Below are 17,773 nucleotides of genomic sequence, written 5' to 3' on the forward strand. Positions count from 1 at the left end.
TTTGTTTTAAGGTTTTATTTAGTTTCGCTCCTAAATACATAACTGAACTTTTCTCTTTTGCAACCAACAGACATAAGAGAAGTTCACACCTGAATTTTGTTTCTCCGCCGGTTAGAGAATGTAAACTTAAAAAACATCATCTATCTTTTTTTCATATCAGGCAGCATTATGGGGCAAAGATCTAGAACAATTGCTTCTGCTTTTTGATACTTATGGGGAATTTAGGAGACATCTAAAAAAAACAGCTTCAGATTGTGCAAAACACAGCTATCAAGATTATTTGCGGCGCTAAGAAATATGATCGGGTCTCACCTCTCCTATTCAGGGCACATTGGTTACCAGTTGAACATAGAATTAGTTATAAAATCTTACTTTTAACCTTTACAACAAGACTAAATAATCAACCGGAGTTTATTAACAGACTTTTAATTACTTATAATTCTTCAAAATTGCTTCGTTCAATGTCACAAAATCAATCAACACCTTGCGTTCCAATAACTTTGCTGTCACTGTCGCTACTCTCTGGAATTCACTGCCCAATTATATGCGCAGTGAATCTGAAATAAAACAATTCAAATCAAAATTAAAAAACATTTTTGTTCCAGGATGCCTTTGGACAATAACCCCCCCCCCCCCAAACAAATTATATCGCTTTTTACCCTAACCTATTGTATTTTGCTTTTTTGTTTCGCTTTCTCTTTTACGATTGTAGTTTTCCCTTTCTCTCCTATTGCTTGAAGTAAGTCCATTTGTCTTATGTGTTTTATTAAGATGTTTTTTGTTTCATCTAGTATCCCTGATTTTTAATCTGTTTTTATGTAAATTTTATATTGTACACCGCTTAGAAATTTGATTAAGCGGTTTAAAAATTTTTTCAATAAACTTGATATTTGTTTTTGAAGTACTTAGGTAGCCGGTTTGTAAAAATTTTATTGTGCAATAATCGGATCTTTTTAGGGTTTTTAGTTATTGGCTTTTAACTTTTTAGTTTTATTCAATTTTTATTGTATTTTTAACTATTGTAAACCGCATAGAACTTTACGGCCTTGCGGTATATAAACTGTTATTATTATCATTATTAAATAGCAATAATGTGCATTATATTATTGTAGTAGTCAAACTTATCCACTATTTTTCATGCAACCCTGGTATATACAATTACTTTATGGGATCCTCAGCGGTACCACTTAGAGCTCGATAACATCTCATTGCTCTAAGCTTTACGTGTCAGCTCGTCATCGGGTCCCTTTTTCATCTTGAAATCTTGAAAGACTACTTAACTTTTATTTGCTTTTGCTTATATTAATTTTTAATTAAATATTTTAAGCAAATACTTAGCTCAAATCATGTGGTCTCTGGCTAGGGATTTACATGCCAACATGTTTCGCTTTCCCAGCTTTGTCAAGGCTTAACCCCTAACTATTATACCGCCAGAAGCTGTGACCACTATGTCCTGAGATGTTATCGAGCTCTAAGTGGTGCCGCTGAGGATCCCATAAAGTAATCGTATATACCAGGGTTGCATGAAAAATAGAGGATAAGTTTGACTACTATCTCTGATAACCAATTGTGTGAGTTTTGCGCCCTTGTTTAGAAATTACATTACACATAGTGCTTATATTATTGTAGAACATGTTAATTTGAGTCACTGTGGGTTATAGAATAATAAGATGCAAACACTGGCATACTAAGGGGGTGCAGGGGGCGGTCCACCCCAGGCGCAGTCTCTGTAAAGGGCACAGGCACCTAGCCTCATCTCCTTCTCGCCCTCCCGCCGGGTGCATGTGCCCCTTCCTTTCCCTTGTACTTCTTTAATTTTTCCTGTCGGAGCAGCATTATGAACTTGCTGCCCCCCTTGGTGTCGCTTCTCTCTGACATCACTTCCGGGCCCTAGAAAGTGACATCAGAAATAGCCAATACGACATGAGCAGCAAGTTTGTGCTGTTGCTCTCGCTTGGAAAATTAAAATGGTATGGGGGAAGGGAAGGGGGGGCCACACGCACAGCAGGGGGTTTGGGAAGGAGCACAGAAGGTGGAGAAGAGGGCGGGGAAGGGCACCACTTACCCTCGCTATGGCACTGGGTGCAAAGCGTGCAAAACAGACTATACAGTGAGGGTGAGAGGTGCCTGCCCCTTCCCCGCCCCCTCCTGGTGTGCGCGCGCCCCATCCTCTGCACCTCTAACTTTCCCAGTGCAAGCAGCAAACCCCAGTCTGCTGCTCGTGCCAGCATTGGCTCTTCCTCTGATGTCACTTCCTAGCCGCGGGTCCAAGAAGTGATGTCAGAGGAAAAGCAGGGGTTGCTGCTCATGCTGGGAACGTTAAGGAGGTACGGGAAAGGGAAGAGGCACATGCGTGAAGGAGCGGAGGGAGCGAAGAGAAGGTCAGGTGCTGGTTCCCCCATCAAGAAGACGGACCGCCCCCCTGCTCCCCCCTTTACTACGTCACTGAGTGACAGGCAGGCAAATCTGCCTCATTAACCTTTAGGGCTCCTTTTACTAAGCTGCGCTAGCGGTTTTGGCGTGCTAACACCTCCATAGAGCTGGCGTTAGTATTTTTTGTGTAGCGCTGGGTTAGCTTGCGCTAAAAACCCTAGCGCAGCTTAGTGCGTTAGGGCCTTAATGCATGGAATAGCACGCGCTATATTGCCACGCGCACTAGACCTTAACACCAGCATTAAGCTGGCGTTATTCTAGAAGTGTACCACGCAGTAATTTTGTGTGTGCGTTATAAACGCTAGCTCACCTTGGTAAAAGGAGCCCTTAGTTTCTCAGCCCCTTCCTTTTCTTTTCTTTCTTTGCATAAAGATCAGTTGCCATTTTTGTAGTTCTTTTCAGTTCACTTCCTGCGCTTCCATTTCCCCTTTTTCCATCTCCCCTAGTCAGGTGTGACTCTTTCTTAATAAGTAAAATGTAGTACCTGTTTTAGTGTTCCTCTGCCAAAGTTTAATAAACAGTTGATTGCTCTTATCTACAATCTTGAAAAAGATTTATCTTTTTTTGTTTGTTGGACTGTTAATACATTTTCTGTGCATGAAATGGATTTAATTTAGACTGTCAACAGATTCGGTTTTCCTGAGAAATGTGCATTCTTTCTTGCTATGCGACATGAAACTGGGGTTCTCTATTATTTTAGGGGACAGATATGGTTCTAGTTTGAGAAGGGAGATTTTCACATCAGTTTCCTTTATGTTTCAGCAGCCAGCAGGTACAGAGCAGGATCAGAGGAAGATATATGTCCAGTGAACTCAAAAGCAATGCTTCTAGCGGTTTGTATGCATCAAGTACTTTTTCCTTGCAAACTGACATCAATTGTAAATACTTACTCACAATTTACCAGTAAGGGAACTAGGTGACGAAATAAAGAACAAATTAGTTATATTCCTGAGATGGTATAAATTTCAATATGGGAGTGGGGCACACACTTTTCCCCACTCCACCCTGTTCTCTCCCATCATTAATCCTTCCCCTACACTATGCTTTCTCCCACATTCTGCATCCCCCCTTTCCTCCATCTTCTTCTCCGCACTCCCATTTCCCCACTGCTCCTCTCTTCATCTCTCTTGCACTCCAATGTTTCTGTCGCCTCTTGGCTATTTCCACCTTATTCCATATGCTCCTACCCGGAATCTGCGTTCCATTACTACTTTCAGTTCCGTCTATTCGTGAATCATTTCTTGACGCAACCCACAAAACTATCTTCTCAGTCACTGCCCCCACTCTATGGAACACCCTTCCGTCAGATCTTAGGCTAGAATCATCCCTTGAAAAGTTCAAATCTAAACTAAAAACATTTCTCTTTAAAGACGCCTACTCATTCTGACTTTCTTCTTTTCAATAAGAACCCTAACAGCTTCTATGTAGTCGACATTACAAAATTGAAATGCTTCTTTTGAAGCGATCCCTACCCTATCCTAGTGTACTAAGCCCCTCTCTCTCTTCCCTCCCTTTTATGATTTTATTTTCTCATTGTATTTAATCTCGTACCATTTCCCACTTAATCCTTTTGGTACCAGTAAGTCTGCATGTTTTGTCGCCCCCTCTAATTTTTACTTTTTTATTTTATTTTTAATAATATTTGATAATTGCAAACCGTTTAGGTATGTTTTTGATATGCGGTATATCAAAGATTAAATAAACTTAGAAACTTGGTGGTGAGGTTTGGTCTTCCCAGTATACCATTGCTCTCCTGATCACATTGCCATCAGCTCCTTCACTCCTCAGGAGACAGGGCCTGGCTTCCCTGCCACTCTTTGGTCCACTGCTCCTTCCCATCATTTCAGACTTTACCCCACTACATACTTTTCTTTCTGTCTCTGCAAACATAAGGATGGGCAGACAGAGAGATTGACTGTCCTTAGACATCCAGTGTCCTTTCCTTTATATAAAATGTGCCTCCAAAGTTACACGATTTCCATACCATAAAATGTATCGTTTAGAATATTGTTTTGGGAAGGGGAAACTCAGCCCTTATCTTTCCACTTCTAAGAAATTTGGGGATTGCTTTTTTATCTTCTTTTGTTTACCTACTTTTTAGGATCTTCTGTTAAGATACAGGGTCCACTAGTGGGCATTGCAGAGGTACTAGCAGACTTCGATGTAATCTCATGAGTTCTTTCAGAGGAAACGGAGCCTCTGGCTCTTAGTACAAGGGGTCAGAGGTCACAGTCACTTAACTTGTGATCACAGAAAAGGTGTCATTCCAAATAAAGAAAAATACATTGTGGTAGAATTGGTAAGGGACCACAAAAATCTCCTTTTTTTAAAATCACAAGAGATTTTTTTAAGACATCCATGCAAGTGTATTGTATATTATCAAACACTCAAATATGTGTTCTTCGAGCTATATCAATTAACAACCTTCCTATCCTTGTCCAGACTGGAGAAAGAAAAATCTTAAAGCTCTTTATTTAGTAATGTGACACTTCCTTTAGTGACCTAGCTAATTCTTCTTTAATTATTTATTTTCTTAAATCTCTCACTATGATTAGAGCTTGGATTTATTGAAATGTTGAGTTGATTAAAGCCATTTTTCCATTTTCCTTAATAAGTGACCTTTACTTTGTAGAGGGGGGATAAATTTGTTTTTATTATTCTTATGGTTTAAATCTTTTCAGTACAAGTATTATGTTTGGTAAAGTATTGAAAATAAATAAATAAAATCACAAGAGATTAAAGTGTAAAGTCACAAAAAGCTGAGCTTGGAAATCACGTTGGTCTCCCTTGCTTTCCAAATCTTCTGTAAGAGCATTTTACATTCACCCAACCCTCCTGAAGGCTCTGAGAGCCCTTCTCTGAATTTGATTGGTTGAGCAGGCAGCAGGCAGAAGCTGCTCAACCAATCAAATTCAAATCAGTACTGTCAGGGCCTTCAGGGAGTTGGGTGAATCCCCAGCCCTAGAACCCAGCTTTTTTTTCTTTTTGCTTGATGCAGTTTGACTGGTTGAACAGACTGCCTGCTCAAACACAAAGTAAACAAAAAAAAAAAAAGCAGGTCTGTAGAGCTGGGGATTCACTAAATCCCCTGAAAGCCCTGACCACAAGCCTTCAGTTGTGCAGTAAATTGGACCGGTTCTCTTGTCCTCTCACCTAGGGTGCATACTCTCCTCTGGGCATGGTTGCAGATTTCACAGCCAACTTCTCCTAAGTCCCAGGACAAGTGGATCCTTCCTTGACCTACTGTTTATGCTGGAGAGAGAAGTCAGTCTCCCCTTTCTCTCAGTGTCTTGATTCCAGCTCCCTCTTGTGACGGATTAACCACTTGTAGATCTCTCCATGAGGGGAAGGATCATTTAAATAAGTTCCAGATTCCAATACGATCCTATGACATACTTCATATTGGTATGAACGTGGGAAGTTTACTTTTCTAATGTAATCCTGAAGACAAAAAGAATTCTTCCTTTGGTACTGACAACTGTCTTTAATTATAGGACTTGTTGCAAAATAGATCATGTTCAAAACGGAGCCAAATGTGAGTAACATTGATATTATATACTGTACTTAGCCCTTGTAGCTGTCTGTTGAGGCAAAGGGGATGGTCACCACGCATGTGTCAAGGAGTATACTCATCTATGTAATATTCTCATGTGAGCAGGAGGCCAGAACATGAGGGAAGTGGAAATATCAAGCTGTATGGCAGCTGGAAGAAATGTTGAGACCACAGGGTGCTTAGTGGATGCATGCCAGGACAACAGCAGGATGAGTGAGCTGCATAACTTTTGAAACATCCCTGCATGGTCCCAGCTTTATAATTATGTGGGAAGGCAGGAAAAGAGTCTGTGTTGAATTTTTAGCGGGTGTCAGTTATGCTATATAGCTATAAAATGTACAAACGCATGTGAACTATGAGGAAGATTCTCAAAACTTCCCGATAAAATTTGATGGGCTGCTACCGAGGTCGCTATTGTAATGATTTCAAAAAGACAAGTCATTCCCAAAAGAGGTTAGCAGATGTTCACGTAGGCTCGCTAAATGTAATTGAGATGAGTCACTGGTGGTGGCAGAATACACCCGCATTTAAAAAAATAACAAACCCACCAAACCAAATTTAAGATCGGCAGGAGAGATGCCCACTCTCCACATCCAGCCCTGGAAGCGGTAGGGATGCTCACTCTCTCCCGCCGTGTTGCACAATCCCCCGACATTACTAACCATCCCTTCTGCCCTGCACGGGAGAGATGCCCACTCCCTCCAGCCGCACAATCCCCCAACACTACTACCCACCCCCCACCATCACCCCTCCGCAGCAGGAGAGATGCCCACTCCCTCCTGCCATGGCCCAACCCTCCCCCTCCCCCTCCCAACAAAGCCCCTGCCCTCCCTACCTTATTCATGAAGTCTAGCCAAAAGGATGCCTACCCGTTCTGGCTGGCAGGCCCACCTCTTACAAAATGGTGGGCCTGCCCCTTTCTCATGCATCCTGGGATGCGCTGGGGAGGGCCTAAAGCTCTGATTGGCCCAGGCACTTAAGGCCTTTCCTAGGAGATATGGGGGGGGGGGGGGTTGTGCCCAGCATCTGCCCTGCATTTAATGCTCAGGGTAGAGAAATACTGCACAAACATTGCATTCATGCATCTACTACTACTTCTACCATTTATCATTTCTATAGCACTGTACATTTAATATGTAATAGATGGTCCCTGCCCTGAAGAGCTTACAATTTAATTTGGAGAGACAGATAAATAGGGTTGAGGAGTTTCTTGCAGAGAGAATGATAGGATGGACATAGTTATCTTAACAGTGAGTGGGATCTAGGAATTGAAAAGCAGACTTGAAAAACTGGCTTTAGTTTGGATTTCGATACTGATGGAGATGGAGCTTGATGAATTGACTCAAGCAGTCTTTCTCAGGCATAAGGCACAGCAAAATAGAATGGACAGAGTCTGGAGTTGGCAGAAGAGAAGAAGGGTACAGATAAGAGAGACTTACTGGATGAACGGAGTTCACGGGTGGGGGGAGCATAGGGGGTGATAAGTGAGGAGAAATATTGGGGGACTGGAGAGTGAATGCAGTTGTAAGACAATAAGAGGAGTTTGAACTGTATACGAAAATGGATGGAGAGCCAATGAAGTGACTTGAAGAGAGGGGTAATGCGAGAAAGGCGGCTCTGGTGGAATATAAGTCGTGCAGCAGAATTTTGAACGAATTGAAGGGGAAAGAGATGGTTGAGTGGAAGACCTGAGAGAAGCATATTGCAGTAGTCTAAGCGAGAGGTGATGAGTGTGGATAAGGGTTTTAGTAGGGTGCTCTCAAAGGAGAGTTTGGATTTTGATAATATTGTAGAGGAAGAAGCGACAGGATTTATCGGTTTGTTGGATCTGAGCGGAGAAGGAGGGACAAAAGTCAAAGATGGCCCCAAGGTTGCGAGCTGACCAAATAGGGGAGAGGAGAGTGTTGTTCGTATAAACAGGGTACAAGGGGAGTGGGGAGGTGAGTTTAGACAGAAAGATACAGAGCTCGGTCTTAGGCATATTCAGTTTTAGATGGTACTATATCTGCACTACCCGCTGTAAGTAATGAAATAACGAGAAGAAAAAGGTCCTCAGAAAATCAGTCTTCTGAAATACAATAGTAGGCTAATTCTTCTTTTTCGTTCATTCATTCAATACTCCTTTAATTTAAGCACATCATCAAACCTTCTCAAATATATAAGCAGCCAAAATAAAAAATATATTCTATTTAGCTTTATTGTTTACTCTTCTGTCAGCATCCAGACTACAGCTGAGAGAAGGGAAAAGTATAAAGCTAAATAGAGCTTTTTAATTGATTATATATTTGAGAAGCTTTGCTAATGTGTATTTGGACCAATGAATGAAAAAGAATTTGTCTGCTCTTATATTTGAGAAAGCTGGATTTTTGTGGTCCTGTTAACTCTTCATTTTTATTTAGATTGGAGCAGGGGTGTCAAAGTCCCTCCACGAGGGCTCGCAATCCAGTCGGGTTTTCAGGACTTCCCCAATGAATATGCATGAGATCTATTTGCATGCACTGCTTTCATGGTATGCTAATAGATCTCATGCATATTCATTGGGGAAATCCTGAAAACCCAACTCGATTGCGGCCCTCGAGAAGGGACTTTGACATCCCTGGACTAGAGCATGGTGAGAAAGTTATGAAATGTTATTTAAAAGTATTTTCTGATGGCATCTACATTAGGGCGAAGCTTAACAATTAGCACAGTAGTTTATTCGAGGGTTCTTGAAAAAGTTAGAAACATAGAAATAGACGGCAGATAAGGGCCACGGCCCATCAAGTCTGCCCACTCCAGTGATCCTCGCTATCTATCTTTGCGGATAGATCCCACATGTCTATCCCATCTGGTCTTAAAATCCGCCACACTGGTGGCCTCAATAACCCGAAGTGGAAGACTATTCCAGCGATCAACCACCCTTTCAGTGAAGAAGAACTTCCTAGTGTCACTGTGCAGTTTCCCGCCCCTGATTTTCCACGAATGCCCCCTTGTTGCCGCGGGACCCTTGAAGAAGAAGATGTCTTCTTCCACCTTGATGCGGCCCGTGAGATATTTGAATGTCTCGATCATGTCTCCCCTCTCTCGACGCTCCTCGAGTGAGTAGAGCTGCAAATTCCCCAACCGCTCCTCGTACGGGAGCTCCCTGAGTCCCGAGAAAGTTTCCGTACTTTCGTATTTTGCAGGAAATGGTTGGGGGTGGGAGGAGTGATAAGAGGGCATGTCATAGAATGTCATGTGACTAGTCAGTCAGGCAAGCTGACTCATCTTGGCAGTTAGTGATGTAATTTGCTTTTGAGATATTTAATAGAGTTTAAAAACAAAAGCACATAAACTTTTTGACTATCCCTCGTACTTCTTTGCCTACCTCTTATTAGGTTATCCAAACCAAATGGATCCTGCAAAGATGTGCAGAGCAGGGCTGACAGTAGGTCATGTTTTGTGACTCATGACCCTTGTAATCCATCATGCCTTTGACCCATGACCTGCGGAGCATTTTCCTGGCTCCAGATGCAGTGTCAGCAGATAAGGCTACAAATGAGGAAAATAGGTCTCAACAACAGAGAATGATAGTCCAGCCTCAACAATTAAATTCAGTTCAGCACTCTTCACAGCAGCACTATTCGCTGGTGAAATATTTGTACCAGGAACTTTTCTCACAAATTGATCAATCACAAATTGGCCCGCCTAGTCTGGTGACAGCACATGATTTCATATAATCCATGGTATTTTTGTCCCATACTGTTTAATCAATCCTTTGACCTTGACTTAAGCAGTAGCCAACTCAAAAAGGCCACCCAGCCAAAAATCCTCTCACCGTCTGCAGTGTCAACCACTCTGAACTTTTTTCAACATATGACTTTGCCATCTGCATTTTCTTTCAGAACAGAACCTTTTTGAATCGCATTCTACAAACTGTCCGATGTCCACGATTGAGATGGTTTACAGTCATTCTTAGTCACACTGAATATAGTAGAGGGTGTGTGTAATCGTAGCTTAAAGGGCAAAGAAGTCAAAGAATTACTGGATAACTGGATAAGACTTCTCAGTATGCAAATAAGCAAAATATATATCTGGCTTATAAAATAAGTAAAGTGTTCACATACACTCAGAATTGTGAAATTTGACCAAGAGCATTAGCTCCTATAGCCGAACCCACCCACCCCCTCCATCACTGTGTATGACTTATTTTGAAAAAGAGCTTGAAAAGGACATACTGTTCAAGTGCTCAACTAATTTTCAATGGCAAAAGAGAGAAAGAAGTTCCCACTTAGCTTTCAACTGTGTCAGACCATGTTTCAAAATTCTTTCTCAAGAGACCCAGAGGGTGATGTAAACTGCTCAAAATGCCAAGGAAATAACAGTAGTGTGATACAGGGGAGGGGGATGGACCACCCCAGGCGCACCTCCTCTCCGCCCCTCCGTAAACCTCTTTAAATGATTGGCGGCTTGAGCAGCACTTTCTACTTGCTGCTTGCGCCAGTGTTGGCTCCCTTATGATGTCATTTCCTGGTTGCGGGACCAGGATGTGACATAAGAAGGGAGCCGACGCTGGTGTGAACAGTGGATGGAAGGTACTGCTCGTGCTGGCGAACATTTCAAGAGGTACGTGGGAGGGGGAAGGCACTCAAGTAGCAGAGAAGAGTAGGGAGGGAGGGCGCCCAAGCAGTAGGGAAGAGTTGGGGGCGTTCAAGCGGTGGAGAAGAGTTGAGGGGTGCTCAAGCAGCAGGGAAAAGCTGGGTGTGCCCAAGCAGCGGGGAAGAGTTGGGGGCGTTCAAGCGATGGGGAATAGTTGGGGGTGCCCAAGCAGCAGGGAAGAGTGGGGGAAGGGGCATCCAAGCAGCGGGGAAGAGTTGGGGGCATTCAAGCGATGGGGAAGGGTTGGGGGTGCCCAAGGAGCAGGGAAAGAGTAGGAGAAGGGGCATCCAAGCAGTAGGGAAGAGTTGGGGGCGTTCAAGCGGCGGATAAGAGTTGAGGGGTGCCCAAGCAGCAGGGAATAGTGGGGGAAGGGGCATCCAAGCAGTGGGGAAGAGTTGGGGGCGTTCAAGTGATGGGGAAGAGTTGGGGGTGCCCAAGCAGCAGGGAAGAGTGGGGGCAGTATAGAGTGGGGTGCGCATGGCACAACAATGCCCGGCACCACCATCCCTTGCTATGCCACCGACTGGGGTTGGGAAATGTCCTTTCCCCTCTTCTTCCCCATCAATAACAACACAGGGAAGACGATACTTCAGAGCTCAAACCGATACATCTGACTCTGACACCATGTTGATACGACTGATTTAAACGCTGTGGATGAAACAGGCCATACTGAGTCAGACCATTGTTCCCAAATAATAATAATGGTTCACTTTGATCCATGCTTGTATAAAACAATATAAAAGCACAGATGCTGCATTGTTTTATCTTTTAAAGCAGCTTTCATTATTTCGAGATACAATAAAAGAAATGGCAATAACCACTGCAAACAAAACTTCAGTGACTGTTTTTTAATGCAAGTTTGTTATCTGTGTTTCCCCCCCTCCCCCCAACAGGTCTTCTGGAGATAACGCGTTGAGTGGTAAGCCTGAATTGTTCCCACTAAAATTATTGATAGATGTACATGCCTATTTTAGATAGGTTGTGGAAATGAAAATTCAGATGGCTAGGCTGGAACATACTCAATACCCCCCCCCCCCTGTATTTTATAATAAGTACAGTGGTGCCTCGCATAACGAACGCCTCGCACAACGAACGCTGCACACAACGAACTTCATGTCTTGATTCACACAACGAACTTCGTTTCACACAACGAACTTCACACAACGAACTTCGTTTCACACAACGAAGTCGCCCGAGCTGCCGATGTATTGCATCCTTCCGCGCAGGCACTGCAGGCAGTCGTTAGTCACTGCGCTTAACTGCCCTCTCTCACTGTATACAGTCGTCCTTTTAAGATAAACTCAATATTTTTTATATATCATGGCTTCTAAAAAAAGCAGGAAGGTGATTTCTGTTGAAATGAAACGGGAAATAATTAGAAGGAGTGAATGTGGGGTAAAACAGTGTGACCTCGTCAAAGAGTTTGGCCTCAGCAAGACCACCATTTTCACCATTTTGACAAATTTATCTTTTTTTATGTCATCTTAGCATATTTTATGCTGCAGAACGAATTATTTTTTTTAACATGTATTGTTATGGGAAAATGCGTTTCACATAACGAACTTTTCGCATAACAAACTTGCTCCTGGAACCAATTAAGTTCGTTGTGTGAGGCACCACTGTACTGCCAAATACAGAGCCTCTTGTAAAATACATGGATCCAGGTGCAGTGGTATAGTAAGGCGGACAAGGGGGAGTGGACCGGCTGGACACCATCGCCTCTCCTTCTCTCTAGCCCCCCACCGTCACTGGCCCTTCTGATGTCACATCATTATTATTATTTATTTCAAATGATTTATTTATTTATATACCACTTATATCCTAAGCGGTTTTACATTCATTCAGGTACTTTTATCATATTTCCCTCTATCTAGTGTACCTGGGGCACTGGAGGGATTAAGTGATTTGCCCAGGGTCACAAGGAGCAGTGAGAGATTTGAACCCATAACCTCAGGGTGCTGAGACTGTAGCTTTGACCACTGCGCCACACACTCTCCACATTGGTCATGGTCGCATTTTAAGAGGTATGCCAGAGGGGCACATGGCAGGAAAGAGTAGAGGGGGCCAACAAGTCCAATGGGAGCTGCAATTTAAAAAAAGAAAAAAAGAAAGAGCATTTCAAGCTCTTCTCTGAGGACTGCTGGCTGCAGCAATTAAGAAAGCAGGCCTCAAGTCAGGCCTACTGTTTTTAAAAGGCACACATTTGCCCACATCCCTTACCCCTCCTAATGCAACCAATACCTTCCTGTCCCCTGACCTTTCTTCCCACCCCTCCCCACCCCTTTTACTAAATCGCGATAGCAGTTATTAGCGCAGGGAATCACACTGAATGTTCTGCGCTGCTCCCGACACTCAGAGTTCCTATGAGCATCGGGAGCAGTGCAGTTCCCTGCGCTAATAACCACGATTGCGGTTTATTAAAAAGGGTGTGGGGGGTTAGCAGCGTGATCTGTAGTGGACTAGATGATCAACTTACAATATGGAATTTAACTATTCAGAAATTATTGGACAAAGAAGCACCACTCATTAATAAAACCATCTCCTCACGAAAAACCCACAATCCTTGGTATTCTTATGAGCTTTCTCTAATAAAAAAACAACTTAGATCATTGGAGAGGAAATGGCGTAAAAATAAATCATATGAAAATCTGAAACTTTTCAAAGAAAAATCTTTTCTTTATAAATCAAAAATTAATGATGTTAAACGATCTTATTATTCAAACAAAATTATAAAAGCCAAAAATCCATCAATACTCTATTCTATTTTAAAATCCATTACTCCCAATTTACAAAAAGATATCAATCAATTAAATTTGACAGCACAAGACTTAGCTAATACTTTCTGTGATAAAATTAAAACTATTAGAAAAATTTTTCAATCACCTTCTCCTGTTATTTCAACAGACGCTACAAATGACCATCAATTTCCTTATTCTAAATGTTCTACTTTTAACTGTCCTTCTTTAACAGAAATTAAAGACATTATCCAAAAAATCAATTTTAAAGGCTCTTCATCGGAAATCATATCTCCTTTTATATTAAAAAAATATTTTTCTTGTTTTGGCCCATTTATACATTCTTTAATACTGAAAAGTCTCAAATCAGGCACTTTCCCCACCATATGGAAAACAGCAATCATTCATCCTTCAATAAAGGATCGCAAAATAAACTCTGACGACCCTATGAACTACCGTCCTATTGCCAATATCCCATTTATGGGAAAAATAGTTGAAAGAGTAGTGTTTAATCAACTATCCGATTTTGTAGAATCTACTAACGTTTTACATCCCAACCAAACAGGTTTCAGAAAAAATCATAACACAGAATATTCATTAATTGGGTTAACAACCAACATTAATTATCATTTGGACCATCACAAATCTGTCATACTTTTTTCTCTCGATCTTTCTGCTGCATTTGATACCATTGATCATTCACTACTCCTAAACAGATTAAAAACTATAGGGGTATGTGATCTAACTTTAGAATGGTTCACTTCGTTTCTATCTACCGTATTTTCGCGGATATAACGCGCGCGTTATACGTGATTTTACGTACCGCGCATACCCCTCGCGCGTTATATGCCTGAGCGCGGTATACAAAAGTTTTTAAACATAGTTCCCACCCCGCCCGACGCCCGATTCACCCCCCCAGCAGGACCGCTCGCACCCCCACCCCGAACGACCGCTCGCACGCGCTCCCACCCGCACCCGCATCCACGATCGGAGCAAGAGGGAGCCCAAGCCCTCTTGCCCGGCCGACTCCCCGACGTCCGATACATCCCCCCCCCGGCAGGACCACTCGCACCCTCACCCCGAAGGACCGCCGACTCCCCAACAATATCGGGCCAGGAGGGAGCCCAAACCCTCCTGGCCACGGCGACCCCCTAACCCCACCCCGCACTACATTACGCGCAGGAGGGATCCCAGGCCCTCCTGCCCTCGACGCAAACCCCCTCCCCCCAACGACCGCCCCCCCCAAGAACCTCCGCCCGTCCCCCAGCCGACCCGCGACCCCCCTGGCCGACCCCCACGACACCCCCACCCGCCTTCCCCGTACTTTGTGTAGTTGGGCCAGAAGGGAGCCCAAACCCTCCTGGCCACGGCGACCCCCTAACCCCACCCCGCACTACATTACGGGCAGGAGGGATCCCAGGCCCTCCTGCCCTCGACGCAAACCCCCCTCCCTCCAACGACCGCCCCCCCCCCAAGAACCTCCGACCGACCCGCGACCCCCCTGGCCGACCCCCCCACCCCCCTTCCCCGTACCTTTGGAAGTTGGCCGGACAGACGGGAGCCAAACCCGCCTGTCCGGCAGGCAGCCAACGAAGGAATGAGGCCGGATTGGCCCATCCGTCCTAAAGCTCCGCCTACTGGTGGGGCCTAAGGCGCGTGGGCCAATCAGAATAGGCCCTGGAGCCTTAGGTCCCACCTGGGGGCGCGGCCTGAGGCACATGGGCCAAACCCGACCATGTGTCTCAGGCCGCGCCCCCAGGTGGGACCTAAGGCTCCAGGGCCTATTCTGATTGGCCCACGCGCCTTAGGCCCCACCAGTAGGCGGAGCTTTAGGACGGATGGGCCAATCCGGCCTCATTCCTTCGTTGGCTGCCTGCCGGACAGGCGGGTTTGGCTCCCGTCTGTCCGGCCAACTTCCAAAGGTACGGGGAAGGGGGGTGGGGGGGTCGGCCAGGGGGGTCGCGGGTCGGTCGGAGGTTCTTGGGGGGGGGGGCGGTCGTTGGAGGGAGGGGGGTTTGCGTCGAGGGCAGGAGGGCCTGGGATCCCTCCTGCCCGTAATGTAGTGCGGGGTGGGGTTAGGGGGTCGCCGTGGCCAGGAGGGTTTGGGCTCCCTTCTGGCCCAACTACACAAAGTACGGGGAAGGCGGGTGGGGGTGTCGTGGGGGTCGGCCAGGGGGGTCGCGGGTCGGCTGGGGGACGGGCGGAGGTTCTTGGGGGGGGGGGCGGTCGTTGGGGGGAGGGGGTTTGCGTCGAGGGCAGGAGGGCCTGGGATCCCTCCTGCCCGTAATGTAGTGCGGGGTGGGGTTAGGGGGTCGCCGTGGCCAGGAGGATTTGGGCTCCCTCCTGGCCCAATATTGTCGGGGAGTCGGCGGTCCTTCGGGGTGGGGGTGCGAGTGGTCCTGCCGAGGGGGGAGAAGAATCGGACGTCGAGGGGGGGCATCAGGCTTTCAGGATGGGGACAGGACTTCAAGGGGGGACAGGCAGATCTTCAAGGGGGACAGGCAGACCTTCAAGGGGGACAGGACTTCAAGGGGGGACAGGCAGACCTTCAAGGGGGGACAGGCAGACCTTCAAGGGGGGACAGGACTTCAAGGGGGACAGGCACGGAGAGGCGGGGCAGTGCACCGAAAGTCAGGGCGGGTGAACGGTGAGTCGGGGCAACCAGAGGAGAGTCGGGGCAGTGCACCGAAAGTCAGGGTGAGTCGGGGCAACCAGAGGAGAGTCGGGGCAGTGCACCGAAAGTCAGGGTGAGTCGGGGCAACCAGATGAGAGTCGGGGAGGGCGAAAGGAGAGTCGGGGTGGCCAGAGGAGAGTCGGGGAGAGCGAAAGGAGAGTCGGGGTGGCCAGAGGAGAGTCGGGCAGCATGCGCGTTATATGCCTGAGCGCGGTATAGAAAAGTTTTTGTACATATCATCGTGATTTCTGCGCGCTATACCCCTGTGCGCGTTTTACAATGGTGCGCGTTATATCCGCGAAAATACGGTAATCGATCATCTATAGTTCATTTCAATAACTCAGTCTCTAATTCTTTTTCACATGACTTTGGTATCCCTCAAGGATCTATTTTGTCTCCTTTACTTTTTAATATCTTTCTTTCTCCTCTACTAAGTCTAGCTCAGTCCATAGGCTTCACTACATACGCCTACGCGGATGATATTCAATTGATCCACCCCCTCAATCCTGAAAATTCAACTGAAATACATTTAATCAATCAAAAACTTTCAAAAATCAAAAACTGGCTTTTTCAAAACAGATTAGCTCTAAACATAATTAAGACCAAAGCATTACTTTTTCCTATCAAATCGGGATTAACGCCAACAACCCCATTCTCCATTGACAATATCCCCATAGAGCTTGTATCATCTTTAAAAATACTCGGAGTCACAATTGATCAAAATTTTACATACCACGATCATATCAGTAATATTGTCAAAAGTTGTTTTTATCGCTTGCGCATGATTCGATCTGTGTCGAAATTCTTGGAACCCAAATCTTTAAATATTTTAATTCATTCTTTAGTGATTGCTAAGCTCGACTATTGTAATTCACTATTGCTGAATATTACCCAAAAGGAAAAGAAACGACTACAAATAATACAAAACACCGCAGTTAAAATTATTCATAACGGAAAAAAATTTGATCATGTCACTCCTTTCCTTATTGATTCACACTGGCTGCCTATCAACCAACGTATAATTTACAAAATTTCCCTATTAGTATTTAAAACATTAACTACGCATGAACCACAATTCATAGATAGGTTACTTATTCCCTACAATGCAACACGATCTCTCCGCTCTTCATCGCAAGGACAATTAATGATCCCATCCTTGAAGATAATTGGCACCAGATGATATGACATATTTTCTGTAATGGCCCCCCAAACCTGGAATAATCTACCACTATATATAAGAGAAGTTAAAGATCTTAATAAATTCAAAACCATTTTAAAAACTTTTTTATTTAAAGACGCTTTTAACGTTTAAAAATGCATTATATTTAACTTTCTATTTTTAAAATTACTTTTTATCCAATTTTCACACTCCCTTTCCGCATGTTTTTTCCTGCCCCCTCTTCTTCCTTTTTTTAGATTATGAAAAAGATTAAATATTGTAACTATTCCCTCCCATTTTTTTTCCCTCCTTATGTATCATGTCAGTCTGTTTTGTCTGTTTGTATCTGAACCCAACTTATTGTTGTAATTTGAAAATTCTATTTATTTTAAATAAATTGTTCATCGCTTAGCTTGTAATAAGCGATCAATCAAATGCTAATAAACTTGAAAAAAAAAACAACTTGACTTGCAAGTCAGGGATGCTATTTTCAACCTGGGGAGATCAAGGGGAGATCTGTGGGGAGGGGTGGGAGAAGGTATTGGTGATGTCGGGGGCGACCAGGTAAGGCAGTGGCCCAGGGTGTCAAAATCCCAGTCTGG

The 17,773-nt window shown here is 44.4% G+C and overlaps 1 protein-coding gene across 4 annotated transcripts in view; it reads left to right on the top strand.

The window, feature by feature from the left end:
* LOC117348494 (transient receptor potential cation channel subfamily M member 7-like) overlaps window positions 1-17,773 on the top strand; it is a 148,638-nt gene that overhangs the window by 112,487 nt on the left and 18,378 nt on the right. For all 4 annotated transcript variants that reach the window (XM_033920707.1, XM_033920708.1, XM_033920709.1 and 1 more), the window contains 3 exons: window positions 3,196-3,266; window positions 5,928-5,968; window positions 11,497-11,522. In XM_033920707.1, coding sequence (XP_033776598.1) covers window positions 3,196-3,266; window positions 5,928-5,968; window positions 11,497-11,522 — 138 coding nt within the window. The remainder of the gene's footprint in view (window positions 1-3,195; window positions 3,267-5,927; window positions 5,969-11,496; window positions 11,523-17,773) is intronic.

Source organism: Geotrypetes seraphini, chromosome 14, assembly GCF_902459505.1.
Source record: "Geotrypetes seraphini chromosome 14, aGeoSer1.1, whole genome shotgun sequence".
Taxonomy (NCBI): Eukaryota; Metazoa; Chordata; class Amphibia; order Gymnophiona; family Dermophiidae; genus Geotrypetes; species Geotrypetes seraphini.